Here is a 20,178-nt window from a genome sequence, read left to right as displayed (position 1 = left end):
TCAGGGGGAGTGTTTGAAAGATGTGAAGAAGTTCTAGAGACTTGTAGGGAGACTTATGTTTGTCTATGACTAGACCTGATATTTGCCTATGCAGTGGGTGTCCTTAGTCAGTTCATGCATAACCCTAAGACAACTCACTTCAAAGCTACAAAAAGAATCCTTAGATACCTCAAGAAGTTCCCAGGAGCTGATTTGCTATTCCAGATACATGGGCATTTGAAAGTGGAGGTGTATACAGATGCTGATTGGGCAAGGGCAATCGATGACAGAAAATCTACTAGTGGGTATTGTACCTTTGTGGGGAGAAACCTAGTCACCTAGAGAAGTAAGAAGCAAGGTGTGGTGGCTAGATCCAGTGCTGAAGCAGAATATAGAGCTATGTCTCATGGAGTTGCTGAAATCATGTGGATAAAAAACTTGTTAGGAAAGCTGGGTTTTGCAGTTAGCAAACCTATGTCACTCTACTGTGACAACAAAGCTGCTATCAATATTGCTGCTAACCCAGCCCTTCATGATAGAACAAAACATATTGAAGTGGACAATCATTTTATTAGAGAAAAGTATGTGAGGAGAAGTGCGCACTCCATATGTCAGTTCAGAGGAACAACTTGTAGACATCTTCGCCAAGGGCCTTCATCATGTGCGGCATAATAATTTGTGTGACAAGTTGGGCATGATTGACATCCATGTCCCAACTTGAGGGGGAGTGTTGGAATGTTCACTTTATTTCTTATGTTTGTATTCTGCTGAGTTAGGTTCCGTTTTGACTAGTTAAAGTAGCTTTTTTTTTTCTTTGTTTATGTATTGTAGCTTTTTTTTTCTTTGTTTAGGGTCCTTTCCCTTTTAATTATGGTCGCCCTATATATATTAATATAAGCTGGCGCCGCCAGCCAATTAAGTTGACTCCAAAAAACATTCTCTTCTCTTCTCCCTTCTCTCCTCTCTTCTCTTCTTCTTCCTTTCTTCTCTATTATGCTGTTAATAAATCCCAAAATACTCCCCCTATACCATCCACCCCTTGAATACCTAATGAGCTTCCATCAAAATTTGGTTTTACAAAATTGATTGCTGGAGGTTTCCATTCCATGATTACTCTATCCTTTTCTTTAGCAGATTGTGCCACTTCCTTCCAAGATTTTACAATATTCTTCACTTAGAAAATTTGAAAGACTTCCATTATCTTTACCCAGTGTGCAACTTTTATCTTTTTGGCATCTACGACTTCCTACTTGGACCTTTTCTTCTCATTGAATATGTCCAAATCACTGCTGCTTTAACTGCTTTCCACATTATCCCTTCTCTTTTCTTTAGCTGGCCCATCTTAACTCACTGCTTTATCTTATTACATTTCTACATTTCCTTAATTCTATCAAATGTGCTTACTTTTATTTTTGTCTTTTTTAGTCTTACCCATCATCCATCTTAAACAAATAGTCATTTTTTTTTTCACTTACTATGTTGAAGATTGCATACATATAATTGGAAACAAATTAAAAGATGCATTCCAGGGGAAAGCTTAACCACACAACATGGATTAATGGTGGTAAAAACTTAACCCCACAACGTAGATTAATGGTGGTAGATTTGTGCATTAAAAGATGGAAGAAAAAGAGAGAAGAAAATAGGAAACTGAAAACTAGGCATACAAATATAAAAGGAGAAAAACTATTATAATTTAAAGACAAGTGAATAGTAGAAGGAAAATGGAATCTAGATAAAGTGACTAATAATATGTCGCTTGAAGTGGTTAACTGTATTTAGAAGTATCAAAATAGGTGTTGAGAGAATCTAAAGGAAAATGGCAAATTGCTTAAGAGACTTGGTGGTGGAACTAAGAGGTTTAAGACATAACCAAAGCAAACTGGACATGTTATAAAGATTGAAAAAAGGCTAATAATGTAGAAAACTTGGAAAAATATAAAAAAATACATAAAAGGAAGTAAATGTAGTGATATAGTGGACCAGACCTGATATTCTTTATGTGTGGTCCTATAAGTTCAGTCTTTTTATTTCTTATTTTTGTCTTTATGCTTACTTTCTTATACTGTTGTAGGTAGTAGGGAATTTTTGTCCTTTTACCTAATGTTATGTTAAACATATAAATAACACTGCCTTGGGTGGCAGTAAGTGATTTTCGCCCATTCCTCTCTGGCTCTTCCTCTATTCTCTTTTCTCTTCTTCCACCTCCTTTTCTCTTCTCTTCTCTCTTCTTCTTCCTATTGATTTCTGTTTTCTCTTCTACCAACTGCAGTAACTTCAAGTGTAAGAAAAGTGAGTGAAGCTAAATTTAAGGCACATGATAAACTTTATCATAAACTAGGCACTAAAGAGGGAGAAAATAGAATTCATATCCCAAATATGAGATAAGGTTACATTGGTTGCTTGTTTATTGTTCAGAATGTGATTTATGGCAAATAAAGCTGTCCTGGGTTAGTAGAGAACCTGTTGGGTTGGGTCTTATATGATGCTTGTGTGTGAGCAACATATAGGTCTTTTTTGTTATTACCTTAGAAAGGATATCCTTTCCTGTACATGGTCACTCTTCTCATTTTCTGCAATAGTCTGATCAGTTAGTGATCAAGTATGTATACATATATCATTTGGACTTTAGAATAATATAACCAGGTAGTATGCATGAATAGAAAAACAACAAAAAGATCAAAAGCATTTACTTTTGTTTATTTATTTTCTCTGTACTTTTCTAGGCAGTTGCATTTATTTCTTTCTGTGTTGATACGTGGAGATAAAGCTGGAAAGCCAGAAGTTAGTGCCAGCAAAGAAAAGGAGACTGTTTCTACAATTATCTCTATTTTTCATGCTATCAAATTATCAGAAGATATGGTTGATGTGATGAAGTCAAAGGTAGGAAAACCATTTCCTTTAGTCCCTCCTATTGGTTATCTGAGATTAGTTGATTTTGAAATCTTATCAGTAAGCTTTGTACAATATGTTCGTTGAAATTTACAGAACTCACATGCAATCTGTGATATTGGGATGTCAATCACAAAGCGCCTAACTCAAAAGCAGGAAGATTTGAAAGGATTGACAACCTCAGTTCCACTACCTCCGGCACTGTATAAACCAGTTGAGAATAAAGAAGGGATTGACTCTTTGGTGAGTATTTTTTTATATTAAATTTTATTTGATATGTAGTCTTCTTTAAATGCATTGAATAGCTGAAAGGTGGAGATATTGCTCATTATTTGGCATAGATTTTGATGGATATGTCAGTTATTGATCATCTGCCATAGGTTTGTTAGGACAAGCCAACTCTTGTAGTATCATGATTTCTGTCAATTTAATGTCTATTTTTGATCTAGTTTTTTTTTCCTGTCTTTTTTTTTATATCTTAGCAGTTTTAATTGGCTTATCAAAAGACAGGAAGATTATTTGTGCTGCCTTTGCTTGCATATGATAGTCCTTTTTATAGTTGTAATCAGTCAGTTGATTCTGATTTTCTGATCAGATTTATGCTGATAATTAAATGAATTTCCTTGATGATGTATACGCACATTAATCAAGGAAAATCTTCAGTGCAAGAGTTTACTTCTATATTTTTAGTATGTTTCATTTGGTTGAAAAGAGAACAGGGCTCCAAGGATTAATTCTTAGAAGTCATAACAATATAAATTGCTGGTGAATTAGCTAGATAAGGGGCACAAGGGGTGGATGTATATTGGGGGCCTGAAGTCTCGGTAGGTAATTATGTGTATTTGGGTTGTGGGAAGCTGGGAGCCAAGGACTTCTTTGCATGACCAATAGTTGAGTTTGTGGTTTCTAATTTCTGCTGTAATTTTTTTCACATTTTAAGCTTTAATAGAATTGTTTCTTTTTTTTAATTATAAAAAAAAAGCTACACCACAACACACAACGTATGGTATTATGGTTGGTTGCAATGCACGGACTGAGGTGTTTTTATCAATTGCTTGGAGATATCTTTTACTCTCTTTTTGTTGTAAGTTGGGTCAGAAAGGTTATCATGCAGCAAGCCAACTATTAGTTGGGGTGTCAATTGGACTGGATTTGGTCCAATCCGATCCAGTCCAATGTGAGTCCATTATAAATGGACCAGGTCCAATTCAATCCAATGAATGTTGTGGACCAATTTGGACCGGTCCAATTCAATGTCTGGACTGTCCAATCTGTTCAAATTCATTTTTATTTAAATTGGTTTCAACCCAAACCTGGTCTATTGACATGTATATTCGTATCTTATATCAATGGACCAGATATTGGCTTAATCCAACCCAATCCAATATAAATTTGTTACGGACGGACCAGGTCCAATCCAATCTAATATATATTTTGGACCGGATTGGTCCAATCCAATATGTCTTGTTGGTCCGTCCGATCCGTCCAAATTGATTTTGGACTGGACGGGGTCCAATCCAAAACCGGTCCATTGACACCCTTAACTATTAGGTATATGGGCTTGGGTCCAACCAAGCATGTCTCTTCCAATAGGGACCAGACCTTCTTAATATTTTTCCATGTCATGATAGAAACTTACAAGAGATATTTCCAATAATAATAGGAGTGTAAATCAGGGTACACTTAGGATTGATGGCAAGAGACAACTCAATGTTACCTTTCCCAATACTTTGGTTCAATAATTCATAACAAGGGAGAGACAGAGGAGGATGTCACCTATAGAGTTAGAGCAAGATGGGCAAAATAGAAGGGTGCATCGGAATTTTGTGTGATAGGTGAATTACTTAGATTAAAAGGAAAATTCCACAAAACAATTGTGAAGCTATCTATATTTTATGAGCAGAGTGTTGGACAGTCAAAAAACATGACCAAAAAATGAGTATGGTAGAAATGCGTATAAACTAGAAAGGATAGGGTTAGAAATGAAGTCATTTGAAGGAACCTAAGAGTAGCTCTAATAGGTGGTAAAATGAGAGTGTAGATTAAGATGGTTTGGTCATGTGCATAAAAGGCCATCTACAGCACCTATAAGAAGAAGCAATCTATTACAATTTGAAGGGGCTAAAAGGGCTAGGGGCAGACCAAAAAGGACATAGGCCGAAGAAGTGAGAAATGATTTAAGTCCTCGTATTTAACAATGGATATGGCATTAAACAGGACAGAATGGCATAACTGGATTCATGTAGCCCAACCTCATATGGTTAGGGGTGTTTAAGGTCCGGTTTGGAGAAAATCTCAGATTAAACCAGTAAATTACAGTTTGATAAATTCTTAGAACAAGCCAAACTATTTTAGTACAGAAACCAAACCAGATCAATCCGTTCTTTTACAGTTTGGTCTAGTTTCTATTATGTTTGGGCCATTCTATTGGGCTTAACCCAATTAGAAAGCCCAAATAACATGTGTATCTACATAAATAACAAATATAATTCAATTATCAAATTGAAATGCTAACAAGTGCCACCTATTACTATTATATAAATTACATTCATACTTTTTTTTTATGAGTAAATCACATTCATACTATCTCAAACATAAACATCTCCTTGGGTATCAAAGTACAAGTGAAAAGTTGAAACAAATAACAACAATATATGAAATGTTAAATGGATACGCACATACATACATATGCTTAAACATATGTGTTATATATATTATATACATTAGTAAATTTATTATTAATAATTCGGTTTAATACAGTTTACAGTTTAACCACCAAATTTGGTTTGGCTTGGTGGTCTAGACCATATAATGAACACCCCTACATATGGTTGGGATATAAGGGAAACTTACAACCATGAATTCAGTTATGCTAGTGCAAATGAACATTAAGATAGACATGCAAATTGCATGGCATTGCTAGTGACTAATGAAATGAGAGTATTATCATCCAATATGTAGCGTGCTTCAATGCCTATTGTGCTAATTCAAATTACAGTTGTCTGTCACTTTATCCAACCCACTTGAGTGGCTTGTTTGCATATAATTTTCTTTACCACCTTACAGACTAGTTTCTTTGGGTCTCTTTGCATGTAAATTTCTTGTATGTCCATAAAGACTTTTGAACAAGCATTACAGGACTGCTTGTCGCCAGCATGAAAAAGTTAGTTGATCTGGAAGGGAATTTTCTCCATTTATCCTATAATCGTGGAAAACCATTGTTCTGATATATTAAAATCAAGGGAATTTTACAGTGTTATTTCCAACATATCTCTGTTTATATTTTGATTTGTATTATATCTTACGTCTTAGTTTCTGTTGCCTTTTCCTTTCAGACCACTGAGAGGCCAACATGGTTGGCTGGTGACAGTGTCTTGGACCATCTTGAATCAATTGATTTGGAAACTAATGGAATGGTATTTTCAACATCTTAGTATTCTTTATCATCAATTCCTTGAGAAATTGTGGTTATTTTAGACAACTATTCTTATCTATGTTATTAACTTCTTAAGTGTCTCTCCTGCAATGCTGTCAGGTTCATTCAGAAATTCCCGAGGATGAAAACGTTCTGAAGGCTAGTGATAGAGATGAGAATGAAATAACCCTTGGGAAGATGATAAAACGTTTAAAATCTCAGCGAGCCAAAACTAGAAAAGTAGTGAAGAAGAAGACTTTACCAGACGGAAGAAAAAAATCAAAAAATGATGTTGATATTTTGGGAATGGTGAGGGAAATAAATTTGGATAATTTGGAAAGATCCAATAACTTGGAATCAGGCAATGGTCATGAATATTTTGCAAGTGGAGAAACAGAAAATGATCAAACAATGAATGAGGAAATTCCCAAAACACAGAGAAGGAAAAGAAGGAAAACTAATGATTCAATAACTATGGCAATACCAAAACGGAAGAGGTCATTATCTTCTCAGGATGTTCACAATTCATCTCACTTGAGCTCTTCCAAGGGTCTGAAGAAAACTTTAGAGGACAATTCAAATCACATATCTATGCGATCTATCAAATTTGATGTGGAAGCCCACACTGATTCAGAAGATGATATGTCACCAAAGAAAGAAATGGTTGAACCTACCGAATCTGGTTTGCTGGGTTCATGCTTGCCAACAAACAAAAGCTTCTCATCAAAACGTAGGGGCAAACGGACTGGTCAGGATTTGAATGAAACATCACATAAAAATGGGAGAACTGATAGCCATGTGGTTAAGGTGAGACTTTCACTTATCAGACTATTTAATAAGCTTCTTACTTATCTTTATTTTGAAGTTCTTCTGCCTATTTTTGCAGAAGCCAAGTGCGCTTCAGACTGATGATAATAATTCAATTGATACTACTAAAGCCTCAAGAGGAAATGTTAGGAAGCGGAAAAGAAGAAGTATTGCGGGATTAGCAAAGGTCATTCCCTACTTTCAATGTCTTTTGCATTATTACCCTCCATAACATATTGTTTTGCTTTTAGACTCTTCACTGTTCATAGAATATCAGTGAAACTTGGAAACTTGTGGTTGTGATTTACAAAAGTTTTAAGGAAGTAACTGCTTAAAATAAGGTTATAATGTTAAATTGAGCTCAACTATAAGATAATAAGAAGAGAACAATTAACCTGTAGGAGATGAGGCAAACTAGAGATCAAGGTAACCTGTACACTGAACCACTCTACGAATCAACCTGGTGTTCTGAACTAGAGAATAATGAATTCTAATTTATGAAAGAATCTTTGGTTTACTAGACCATGTACTGACTTTTGGTTGGGTTTGGATTGCCCTACTAGTTTGAAAGAGAGAGAGAGAAAGGGCTCAGTTGTGCTTGGTTTCAAAATAATAGATGATTGGATTTATTTTGATGTCTATTGCCTAGGGGTGTTCAAATTCGGTTGATAAACCGAAAACCGAACCGAACCAAACCGAAAAAGCTAATTCGGTTCGGCTCGGTTTTTATTTTTTTAAAAAATTGGTTTTTGGTTTGGTTCGGTTTGACTGAAATTTTCAACCGAACCGAACCGAAAACCAAATTAATGCTGTTATTTAGTTAAGTATATTAAACATTAATGTTTTATTTGATACTTTGTGCTGATTAATTATTATATTTCCCAATGAACAATTAATAATAGTTAATTAAAACCTACACTCATTATTAATTGTTTATTAGTCATTAATTGTTTATTAATCATTAATTATTTTTGAAAATGGCCAATTCGCCAATTCCCCATTGGCATAGGGCTTTGGGCCTATTTTAGCTTTTAATTAATAATAGCTAATTAATTAAAACCATTGGGCTTTGGGGTCATTCCGACTTTTAATTAATAATAGTTAATAGTTAATTAATTAAAACCATTGGGTTTTGGGGCCATTTTAACTTTTCATCAATAACACTTTTTAAATGCTTGTCATTTATGTGGAACCAGGATATAACCGAATCGAAAACTGAACCAAACCGAACTGAATTCGGTTAGGGTCGGTTCGGTTCTAAAATATAATTCAGTTCAGTTTGGTTAGAGGAAATGGTAAAACTGAATAATCGGTTAGGTCCTCAGTTTGAACCAAACCAAACTGAACCAATCGATTGTGCACCCCTACTATTGCCTGGTCAAATGCCAAAAACCATCCTACACATCCCCAATGTCCACTAGTAGGCTTCTTGGCACATATGAGTTTCCAATCTGCAGAAGATGCTTGTAGAGGCAATCCACTTCTATATTGTATATATTACAATTGAGCTATTTTTGTCAGTAATCAGTGTGCATGCATGTTTAATGCTGTACAGGAAATGACTAATACTTGATGTCACAGCCTCACAGGCCACCTATTATTAGGACTTACTACTCGTGTGATGGTTAAGTTAGTCTAAGGTCCATTACTATTCTGGTCTCCACTATTTGAAAAGTGCAAAGGGCTTTTTGTGACTTAGGTGCAAGGCATAAGGCAAGATGAATGCCTTTATGAATCAGGGGGCAAATTTTCTGAAAAATTTTAAAATGCAAACAAAGAAGAAAATGAAAATAAATAAATAAAAATATTAAATGTAGTATTAGTTAAAAAATGCACACTTTAATTTTAAGCTAAAAGTTTTAAAAAGTCTGTTAGTTCAAATTAAAATACATAAACATAACATACAAAACATATTCAAAGCAAAGATGAAAAAAAAATCAAACATTTGAGCACTGAACAATTTAAATTCTTAATCTGTATATGAAAGATAAGGAACAACATTAGCAAAAAGAATAAATTAACAACATTAGCAAATATGTTGTTCTTGGAGCTTCAGTGAGTGAGAACCTTCATTTTTGCTAATGCTGTCCATTCATTCTTCTTAATACCAGTCAGTTTTAAAAGATAAAGAACTATAATTAAAATTATGAAAGTTGGTAGCCTTCCCACTAAATACTTGGGCTTTCCACTCGGGGAAAAGACTAAAGAGCACTTAAAAATCCATTTGGAATCCAATCCTAGAAAGAATGAATTCGAAGTTTGCAGCTTGGAAAGCTCGTTACCTTTCTAAAGGAGGCAAAATGGTTCTAATTAAGAGTGTCTTAGCTAGTCTCCTGGAATATTATATGTCTACTTTCTCAATCCCCTCTGAAGTGGCAGGTAAAATTGAGCAGAAATTGAGGAATTTTTTATGGAACGATTGGAATGGTGATTTGGAAATCAGGAAGGTTAAGCATTTTAACACAGCCTTGTTGGATAGGTGGTTTTGGTGATTCTCCACAGAACCAAATAATCTATGGTGAAAGATCTTAATGGAGAAATATGGATTACATAGTAATGGCTGGGATGCTGAGAATCCTCACATATCTTACGGATGTGGTGTTTGGACAGAGCTTTGAAATACTTGTACCTGGCTCTATTTAATGTAGCAAAGAACAAAATGGTGTGGGTTGCTGAATCCTATGTAGTTGATGATAACATGATTGCATGGATCCCCTTCTTTAGAAGGATTTTCAATGATTGGGAACTGGATTTAGTGGCTGAGCTTCTTGCTATGCTCCAAAATCTGCATATAAACCTCTAAGCCCATGATTCTATATACTGGAAAGTTAAGTTTTTTTATGTGGGCAGTTATGTGGGCTGACTAGGAAAGGGAAGGTCTGCTGATCAGCCGTTCCGGCAGCAGTTATGTGGGCTATCTGGTATGAAAGGAACAACAGAAATCAACTACAGAATCAAGGTGATCAATTTGGTTGTAAAACTTCTAAGGAGCTGAGTTGGGACTGCCATTTGCACAACAGAGTAGGGCCCAGGCCTAAGGAGGTCAGACATCATCTAGCCTATGTGGCAGAGACTTCATTCCATAACATTTGTCTATCAAAGGAAGTCACATCAGTTGTACGGTTAAGGGGAATCCCCAGTTTGTTACAAGGGAATCTGCACAATGTAAGAAGTTATATAATTTGGTGTGAAGAAGAAAAAAATCAAATAATTACCCCATTCATTTTTGTCTTCTTTCATTCTCTTCTAAAGGAGGTTAGGTTGCCCTTGAAGTGATCTCTATGTTGTGCAGTATTCCAACAATTTGGTGTTCTTTGATGACATATTGATTTATAGTGGTGATTAGGAAACCCACTTAAAGCACCTTGAGTTGACTCTAGACACCTTGCGGGATTACAAACTATTTGCAAAGAGATCCAAGTGTGCCTTTGGCCAAGACCAAATCCACTACTTGGGCTATGTGGTTAGAGATGCGCAGGTTATGGCAGAAATGGACAAGGTCAAGTGCATGCTCTCTTGGCCTAAATCCACATCAATCAAGGTCCTTGGGGGCTTCCTGGACTTGACAGGTTATTACAGATGATTTGTTAAAGATTATGGATTGGCATCTGCTCCCTTAACTGCTCAAGAAGGATAACTTCCACTGGGATAAGCAAGCTCAATGGGCATTTGAGTCACTCAAGGCTGCGCTATCTTCCTACCTGTCCTAGCCTGACCTGATTAATCCAAAACCTTCGTCATTCCGTGAATGTCGAGCAGTGGGTGGGGGCAGTACTACCCAAGAAGGTTGGCCCATCATCTACATCAGCAAGGTGTTATCTAGTCAGGCACAGTCCAAGTCCACCTATGAGAAGGAGCTAACGGTGGTCATGTTTGGAGTTTAGAAATGGCGTGCCTACTTATTGGGCCATCCATTCATTATGAGGACTGATTAGTAGAGTTTAAAGTACTTATTGGATCAGCACACCCTAAATATCGAGAAGCAAAGGTGGCTCTACAAGTTATTGGGATTTTCCTAGTGCTGTAAACAGATCAAATTCGGATCAGATCCAGCTGTGTTTGCTTCCACATCCGATCATGAAACATGTAGATCCACATCCACATCCAATTATCATGTTGGATTTCAATTGGATTCGGATTTAATCCACAACCATCTTATTGTGTTTAAAATAACTAAAAAATTCAAAACGTTTATCAAAAACTAATTATTTTTAACTTAAATGTATAATAAATGTATATAAATATGATACATTAGATTTATCGATTACAAATTTTATATAACTATACATAATATCTATATGTAGACATTATACTACATATATACATAAAATAATAGTTTTTATCGGACTTGGATTTTAAAATGGACTGGCTGGGGTTAAATTTACATCCAATCCAATTATTAATCGGATGCAAGTTCTAACATTCCAAATCCAGGATAATTGGATTGAAAGTTGAATCATATCAGACTTTTGGAGTCCATTGACTACTGCATTGAATACAAGCCTGGCCCATCCAATGTAGCAGCTGATACCTTGTCCAGAAGACCAATTGGCCCATCCTAGCTTTTCTGTGAAGCCTTTGCATGGATGGTTGCAGTGGACAGTGTCTTCATAATGGATCATTTAAAGAACAGATGGTTCAGTATGGCCAGTATGTGTTGTGCAGAGAACATGAAGAGACAGTCAGCCACTTATTTATTTCTTACAAAATTTCTGGGGTCATATGGAGTTTGTTCACAGCCTTGTTTAGGGTCAGAAATTTTCAGCCAAGGTGTCCTTAATAAATCTTCTCATCTTGGAAAGAAAAAAAAAATAGAAGATTGTTTGAGGATAAAGCCTGGAACGTGAAAAGGATTGTGGCAGCTATTGGCAAATCTGTGCCAGATTGAGCCCTGGTCTTACCAGAATTTGATCAAGTAAATTAAGAGGACCTAGGGGACAGTCTTCGGGGATTGTGGTAGCTATTGGATGATCTGTTTTGATTTCACATGTGTGGAAACAGAGGCAAGGGAGGAATAGTAGGAAGGGGAAAGAAGGCTGTAGGACAGGTGTTTGGAAATGCAATGAGTTGTACATTTCCGTTTGCCTTTGCAAAGGGCAATAGGGAGATCAAGGTTAGGGAAGGTATCTGAAGTGGTAGAAGAGGGCTGACTTGTTACCTTAGTGGTGATGGGAGGAGCAAGAGGCGCATCTGAAGGCGTGGGAACAACTTGCATGCCTCTGAGTCTTTGTCTCTGGTACCACCTCTGGATAATAGGATGGGAAGGAAAAGTAAGGGGATGAGCAGGAGGAGGAGGGGGAGTAGGGATAGATGACTCGATTGGAGGAGACCCTATAGAAGATTCAATGGGAATTGGAAGAGGAACAGATGGTGACAATGCAAACAACTCCTCTGAATGCTCCCCCTCAAGAGAAGTACCAAAGAAAGGAACAGACTCTACAAATGTGACATCTCTAGAAACAAAGCGAGTGCCACGAACCGGATCAAAACAATAGTACCCCTTCTATGTGGAGGCATATCCCAAAAAGACACACTTGTGTGCTTTAGGCTCAAACTTACGTCTTTGATGACTGTGAACATGAACATAGCAAGTGCACCCAAACACCCTGAGAGGAAGAGAGAAGAGATCCTCATTTGGGAAAAGAAAGATAAAGGGAGTTTTAAACCCCAGAACCCGAGAAGGCATTCGGTTTATCAAGTATGTAGCTATAAGGACAGCATCACCCCAAAACTTAACAGGAACATGGGAAGCAAAAACACACATCAGAGTGCACAATATGGAAAGGAGAAACAAATCTTTTATTACTCACTGAAAAAGATTGTCTACAATGTTTTGCAAGTTCACATGACTCACAATGAAGACTCGATAAGGATATTCCCTTAAACATTTCTAGAAACAAATGACTCAAAGCTGAAAAAGACAAATGACCAAATCTGAAATGACATATCATGACTCTATTAACTGACTCTGATAAAACAGACTCCAAAGCTACTCTCCACTAGGTAATCCAGGACTTTGATTAGAGACATCTAGCAAGTATATCCCATTCGCCTCATGGTCACTCCCAATCGTCCTTTGAGACTTCAGGTCCTAAAACACAATAAGTAGGAAAGAAGGTTATGTTACAGTTCATTGATTTTGTTAAACTACTAACTGACAAAAGGTTAGTGCTAAGTTTGTGAACAGGAAGGACAGAGGATAATACAAGTGAGTTAGAGGCTTTAATATTCCCCTTGCCAGAGATGGGAGCAAGAGACCCATCGGCAAGAGAAATCTTCTCTCTACCCGAGAGGAGCTGGTATAAACAAAAAAGGTTGGGTATGCTAGTCATATGGTCTGATGCACCAAAATCTATGATCTAAGGAATTCTACGATTAACTGAGGTTGTAGCATGATTTGCAGAAGCACGAATACCTAAATGGGCAAAAGCGGATGTAGAGGGGGTGCCTAAGGAGGAAGATGCAACCGTAGACTCCAAGTGGTTTATCAACTTCCCATATCTCTCAAATTCTGCCTTCACTGCTACTAGCTATTCCACAATAGATTTTTCTTCACATTTAGATACTATAGCAACATTTGCATTCTTGGGCTTTCTAGACTGACCACCATTCTTAAAGTTGTTGTTCCGAAACCTCTCAGGTAGAAGATCTGGATGAAGCTTCCAACAAGAATCCTTAGTATGTTTCGGCTTCTTATAATATTCACATATCACCTTTTTTTCATTTAGCCCCTTTGGTTTTATTCCAGCATGTGCAAAATGTTCTGGAGGAGGTGGGGTCTGTAGTTGTACCTATCGCCTGCTCTCGTCACTGCTCACCATAGAGTATGCCTAAGCAAGTGACACTTCATCCTTGGCCAGGATATTCTACCTTGTAATATCAAATTCAGGATTGAGTCCTGTAAGGAACTCAAACACCCTGTTTCTTTCCACAAATTTCCTGAAAGTTTTTGCATCTTTGGTGCTTTCCCATACAAATGCTTCCATAACATTTATCTCCTGCCATAGTGACTTCAACATCGAATAGTAGACAGCCACACTCTTCTCCCCCTGTTTTAAAATTTTCACATCATTTTTCAGTTTGTAGGCCCTTGCAACATTTAATTTCTAAGAGTATGTCTCTGTCACGCTATCCCAAATCTCCTTGGCTGAAGCCATCCACAGATAGTGTTGACTTATGTGGGGCTGCATAGAATTTACCAACCGCCCAATAACTGTGTAGTTATCCTGCATCCACTTCTCATATGTAGGATCAGTCTCATCTGACGCCACCTTACTACCCGTTAGAAACCCTAGTTTACCTCTACTATAGACATGGATCTTAATAGATTGTGCCCAAGCAAGGTAATTTGTTCCGTCAAGTTTATTTGTAGTCACTCCTGTCAGAATGGAATCTATGGGACCAACCCCCGACACCGGGATCTGCTTCACCTCAGTTTCAGATTGCTCCATCAATCAAATGAAAAAGCAATGTTTTCAACCTTTATAGACCTAAATAAGGTCAGTCAAGCACTCAAAAGTCCCAAAATTAGGGTTTCACCGTACTTGGCCTCTGGGGAGAAAGAGAGAAGAGGTAGCTGCTCAAACCAGAGCTATCCAAGCTACTTCCAACTGCAGCCGCCCACTTTTGGATATAAAAAGGAACCCTCCAAGCCTTGAGTGCCACACCCAAACAGCCTCTTCAACCCGTAACTAGAAATTCTCTAGTCAGATAAGGTTTTGGGAAAAAATCTGCAGCCCCACTTTCTTGGCAATCTTTGGCCAGATTCCGACTCTCCAAACCCTCTACCAACTAGGCAAACAAGATCTCTGAATAATTAGCAATTTATCTCTCCATACACCTTTCAATTAGAAAAAAAAGTGTGGGAAAAAAAGGAAAAAAAAGGAAAAAAAGGGAAAAACGGAAGGGAGACCCGCTCTGATACCAATATATGATTCAAACCAATAAAATTAGTAGAATATTTTATATTAAAGCAAAAGAAAGTAAGGAAGAAGAAGGAGACAACAAGAAGAAGGAAGATTGGAGAAGAAAAGAGAAAGAAAGTAGGAGTTCAATTATCTCCTCTTTCCCCCACTTATCTTTTAATAAACTTACTTAAGTTACATAATTTATAAGATTGCCCTTAAGTAGGCGTCCACATCAACACTATACTTAGAAAACATAAACAAGAGCTAAAGGCCCATAAATAAAAAGCCCAATAAGAAAACATAACAGGAAAGAACTAATAAGAAAGACACTAATGGGCTAGGTCCCATTTGGCCCAGTCTCTCTACGGGTTTTTCTCATTTTTTTGTTATTCCACAACCAGGTCATAATTTGTGCATCCTCCTGTTCCCACTCACTATACCCATGAGAGTCAAATGAGGGTTTCTCCTCCTTAACATGTTTCACCTTCTTCTTGGCTCTCAGAAACACTTCTACCGACTTATCCCATGACACATAGTTCTCACCATTTAATTTGGAGGTAATTTGTACATGTTGAGTTGGGCCTAGTTGTTTTTATTCTTATTTTAAGTTATTTAGTTAGGAAGTTGTTGGGCTTTAGGCCCATTAGTTTATGTTTTTAAGTTGTGATTGTTCAGCTACATTAGTAGCCGCCCTACTAAGGGCATCCTTGTAATATCTCATCCTTTAAGTTAAGTATAAATATAACAAGGGGTTGGCAGCTAGGGTTTATCTAAGAATCCCGATTGACTTCCTACTTGTTTCTCCTCCTCTTTTCTTCTCTACTGCTGAAATCTTCATCTTCCTCCTCTTTCCCTTCACAAGAAATTCGACTAAATCTGCAATCAGTGATTTCTACTTGGTATCAAAGCAGGCCGAAGGTTCCTTGAGTTATTTTCTCATGCAGCCCTAGATCGGCTGACTGCATGGTGATTTAAGAGGTTGATCGAAGATCTCAGATAAACCCAGTTTTTGGATTTTTTGGTGGATTTGTTTGCCCTGTAGCTGGTCTAGGGTTCCAGAAGTGTTTCGTTTGATCTTCTTGCATATTTCAGTTATTTTCTTTACATTTTTTAGAAGCATGGAGGGTCTCGGAGTTGAAAATAAGCCTGGGAGTGAAATGAGACCAGTGGGAGGAGGTGTTGGTGACCTTTTTGGGACTGGGACCATTACTACAGTTAGGTTGGATGGTGCAAATTACTTAGAATGGTCACAATCTACAAAGATGGCCATTGGTGCTCGTAGGAAATTAGGGTATATCACTGGTGAAGAAGTGAAACCCGAAACTAGCAACTCTCGGTGGGTACAGGAGAATTATATGGTGATGACTTGGTTGTGTAATTCCATGTTACCCCATATAAGTAAAATTTTTTTATGGGCAAATACAGCTAAAGAAATATGGGATGGGGTTGCAGAAACCTATTCACAGAGGGAGAATGTTGCTAGGGCTTATCAGTTGAGAAATCAGATTATTTCTACAAGGCAGGGGGATAGACTTGTTGCAGCCTATTTTTCAGCCCTTAAAACCCTGTGGCAGGAGATTGACCATTTAGAGACATTTGCTTGGGAAACCACTAAGGATGCAGCTACCCATCAGAAACATCTAGAGAAGTATAGGATGTTTGAATTTCTTGTTGGCCTTAATCCTGAGTATGATATTGCAAGACAGCATCTTCTTTCCAGGGACAGTTACCCTCTCCCAGGCATATGCCTTTGTGTCAGGGGAGGAGAGCAGGAGAGATGTGATGATGAAAAATCCTGTTTCTGATTAATCTGTCATGGTGAGTACTGTGAAACCTAAACAAAGTGGAAATCTGGGTGGCAGTGAAATCAAGAAGGAAGATAAAAGAGATTTGATCTGTAACTACTGTAAGAAGCCTAAACACACAAGAGATACTTACTGGAAGCTTCACCCACATTTTGTGCCGACTAGACTGAAAAATAAGAAGAGAAATGCTCACATGGAAGTTACTGGTGACATTCCGACCCCTCCTACAGCTGCTCTGGAGTCTGTTGCAGCTGTTGTAGTAAGGGCCGAACTTGAGAGGTACGGGCAACTTCTGAACAAGTAGGATACAACCAGTTCCAACTCAACAAGAAGCAGGCAACAAGGTACAGGTGGTACTGGTGGAGTCCACTCTACTTCCTTTGCTCACACAGGTAGTTTACATGTCACTGTAAATTATGTTTCTACTTCAGGTAAGGAGGGACCTCCTTGGATTATAAATTCTGGAGCCTCAGAGCACATGACCCATAGCTCTACTATTTTTTCTTCTTACCAACTTTGTTTTGGCAGAGATAGGGTCTCCACAGCTGATGGATCCCATGTTTCCATTGCTGGGAAGGGATCTGTCAAGATTAGTGATTCTATTTCTCTACCCTCTGTCCTTCATGTTCCCAGATTGAGCACTAATTTGTTATCTGTTAGTAGTTTGATTAAGAACCTGAACTACTCAGTAATTTTTTCTCCTAGTCATTGTATTTTGTAGGATCTGGATTCAAAGAGGACGATTGGGAGTGGTCGTGAAGTGAATGGGATCTACTTCCTAGATGTGCTTCCTCCTCATCAGAGTCATCATGTCAGCAAGGATAGTGAGTTAGGGTCTGTGGGTCAAATCATGCTTTTGGCATAATCGTTTGGGCCATTTACCTTTTTCTTCTTTGAGTCTTTTGTTTCCAAAACTTTTTGAGTTTGTTAGTTTGTCAAGTCTAGAGTGTGAAGGTTGTCAACTTGGAAAGCATTGTAGACATTCATTTAAACATAGTAATAAAAGGTGTTCTTCTTTTGATGTTTTTCATTTTGATGTGTGGGGACCTTACCATGTTCCTTCTATGGGAGGCTATCGATATTTTCTCTTATTTGTGGATGATTTCTCATGATACTCTTGGATTTACCTGATGAGATCCCGCGATGAAGTACCATCCTTGGTGAGGCAATTTCATCAGATGGTGCTAACACAGTTTGGAACAAGAATAAAGGTGTTCAGATCAGACAATGTTAGGAAATATTTTGAAAAACACCTTGCCTCGTATCTGTTAGAATATGGTATTGTCCATCAGAGTAGTTGTCTCTATAGTCCACAGCAGAATGGTGTTGTAGAAAGGAAGAACAGACACATTGTTGAGATTGCAAGAAGCATGATGATCACATTTACAGTTCCAATTTGGTTTTGGGGTGATGCAGTTCTCACAGCAGTATATCTGATTAACAGGGTGCCCTCTCGTATACTTGGATTCAGCACCCCATTCAGTCTCCTTTTTCCTGAGGGGGAGATGTTTCATATTCCTCTCAGGGTGTTTGGGTGTGTCTGCTTTGCACATATCCTTGCTCCTCACCGCTCGAAGCTTGATCCCAAGGCAAAGAAGTGTGTCTTCCTTGGATATGCAGAAAATCAGAAACGGTACTGCTACTATGATCCAGTCTCTGGTAGCCGGTATGTTACCATGGATGTCACCTTTTTTGAATCCACATACTTCTTCTCAAAGAATCCTTTTCAGGGGGAGTCTTTTGGGGAAGTGAGTCAGCAGTCTATTCCTCTCCCAGTTCCAATCCCTGTGTCTACTCCTGTGCTTGACCCTCCTGTGTCACCTACCTTACCACCTCCTTTGCGTCCTGCTTCTCAGCATTACTTACAACAGAGACTTCACAAGGAGGTTGACTCCACTACATCAGAACCCACATCACTTCCTATCGGTTCCTTGGAGACTCCAGATTCAGCTGACATGGATTCAGGTATTCCTCTTGGTCCTGCTACTGTTTCAGTTCCTATTGATTCTACTAACCCTGTTACAGATAACCTTGATCTTCCTATTGCTCTCAGAAAAGGGAAGAGAAAGTGTACTACTCATTGTATTTCACAGTACTTATCCTACAGTGGACTTTCTCCTTCCTACCGTGACTTTTTTTCCTCTTTTGACTCAGTGTCTATACCCAAGGGTGTTAGTGAGGCTCTCTCCAAACCTGAGTGGAAGACAGCTATGCAGGAAGAGATGACAACTTTGATCAAGAATCAGACATGGGACATTGTGGATCTACCAGAAGGCAAGGAGACAATTGGATGCAGATGGATTTACACAGTAAAATATAAGGCAGATGGAAGTATAGAAAGGTACAAGGCAAGACTTGTTGCAAAAGGGTACACACAGACCTATGGCATTGATTACTTAGAGACCTTTGCACCAGTTGCAAAGATGACCTCTGTTCGGATACTTCTTCCTCTTGTTGCCTCATACTCTTGGCCCTTGTTTCAACTTGATGTGAAGAATGTTTTCCTAAATGGGGATCTACAAGAGGAAGCGTATATGGATTTTCCTGTTGGCTTCTACAGTGATGCTGAAAAGGGAAAGGTATGCAGCTTAAGAAGTCACTTTATGGCTTGAAACAATTTCCCAGAGCATTGTTTGATAGATCCAGAAAGGCCTTGATTGCTTTTGGCTACACTCAGACTCAATCCGATCATACCTTGTTTGTGAAGCAAAGGGGATCTTTGGTGTCAGTCCTAATTGTTTATGTGGATGATATTGTTGTCACGGGGAATGACCTAAGTGAGATTGATTGTCTGAAAAGGAATCTACATAAAGAATTTGAAATTAAGGATCTTGGAGAACTGAGACACTTCTTAGTCATTGAAGTTGCAAGATCAAAACATGGAACTTTTATCTCTCAAAGGAAGTATGTCTTGGATCTTCTTCAAGACAGGGAAGCTTGGAACGAAGGCAATCAGTACCCCTATTGATCAGAACCATAGAATCAATGCATCAGAAGGTGAGCCAGTAAAGGACATTGGGAGATATCAGAGACTTGTGGGTTGGCTGCTATACTTGTGTATGACAAGACCAGACATTTCCTATGCAGTAAGTGTGGTAAGTCAATACATGCATGCTCCACGAGTCCAGCATTGGGAGGCAGTTGACAGGATTCTTGCTTATCTGAAGGAACACCCGGGCAGAGGCATATTGTTTACTGATCATGGACAGTTGAAACTAGAGGCTTAGACAGATGCAGATTGGGCAGGATGCCTTGATGACAGGAGATCAACTTCAGGAGTGTGCACCCTTGTTGGGGGTAACCTTGTCTCGTGGAAGAGTATGAAATAAACAGTGGTGGCAAGATCAAGTGCTGAAGCTGAATACAAGGCCAT

At 38.1% G+C, this 20,178-nt stretch overlaps 1 protein-coding gene across 5 annotated transcripts in view; it reads left to right on the top strand.

Annotated features, from left to right (window-relative positions):
* LOC104594261 (sister chromatid cohesion protein PDS5 homolog A) overlaps positions 1–20,178 on the top strand; it is a 115,801-nt gene that overhangs the window by 57,160 nt on the left and 38,463 nt on the right. For all 5 annotated transcript variants that reach the window (XM_010254481.3, XM_088897429.1, XM_088897418.1 and 2 more), the window contains 5 exons: positions 2,706–2,862; positions 2,968–3,114; positions 6,207–6,287; positions 6,407–7,093; positions 7,173–7,280. In XM_010254481.3, the coding sequence (XP_010252783.1) occupies positions 2,706–2,862; positions 2,968–3,114; positions 6,207–6,287; positions 6,407–7,093; positions 7,173–7,280 (1,180 nt within the window). The remainder of the gene's footprint in view (positions 1–2,705; positions 2,863–2,967; positions 3,115–6,206; positions 6,288–6,406; positions 7,094–7,172; positions 7,281–20,178) is intronic.

This window comes from Nelumbo nucifera, chromosome 1 (assembly GCF_055504915.1).
Source record: "Nelumbo nucifera cultivar China Antique chromosome 1, China Antique-T2T, whole genome shotgun sequence".
NCBI classification, from domain to species: Eukaryota; Viridiplantae; Streptophyta; class Magnoliopsida; order Proteales; family Nelumbonaceae; genus Nelumbo; species Nelumbo nucifera.
Note: the sequence above shows the minus strand (reverse complement) of the source record. Positions and strands in the feature narration are given on the sequence as shown.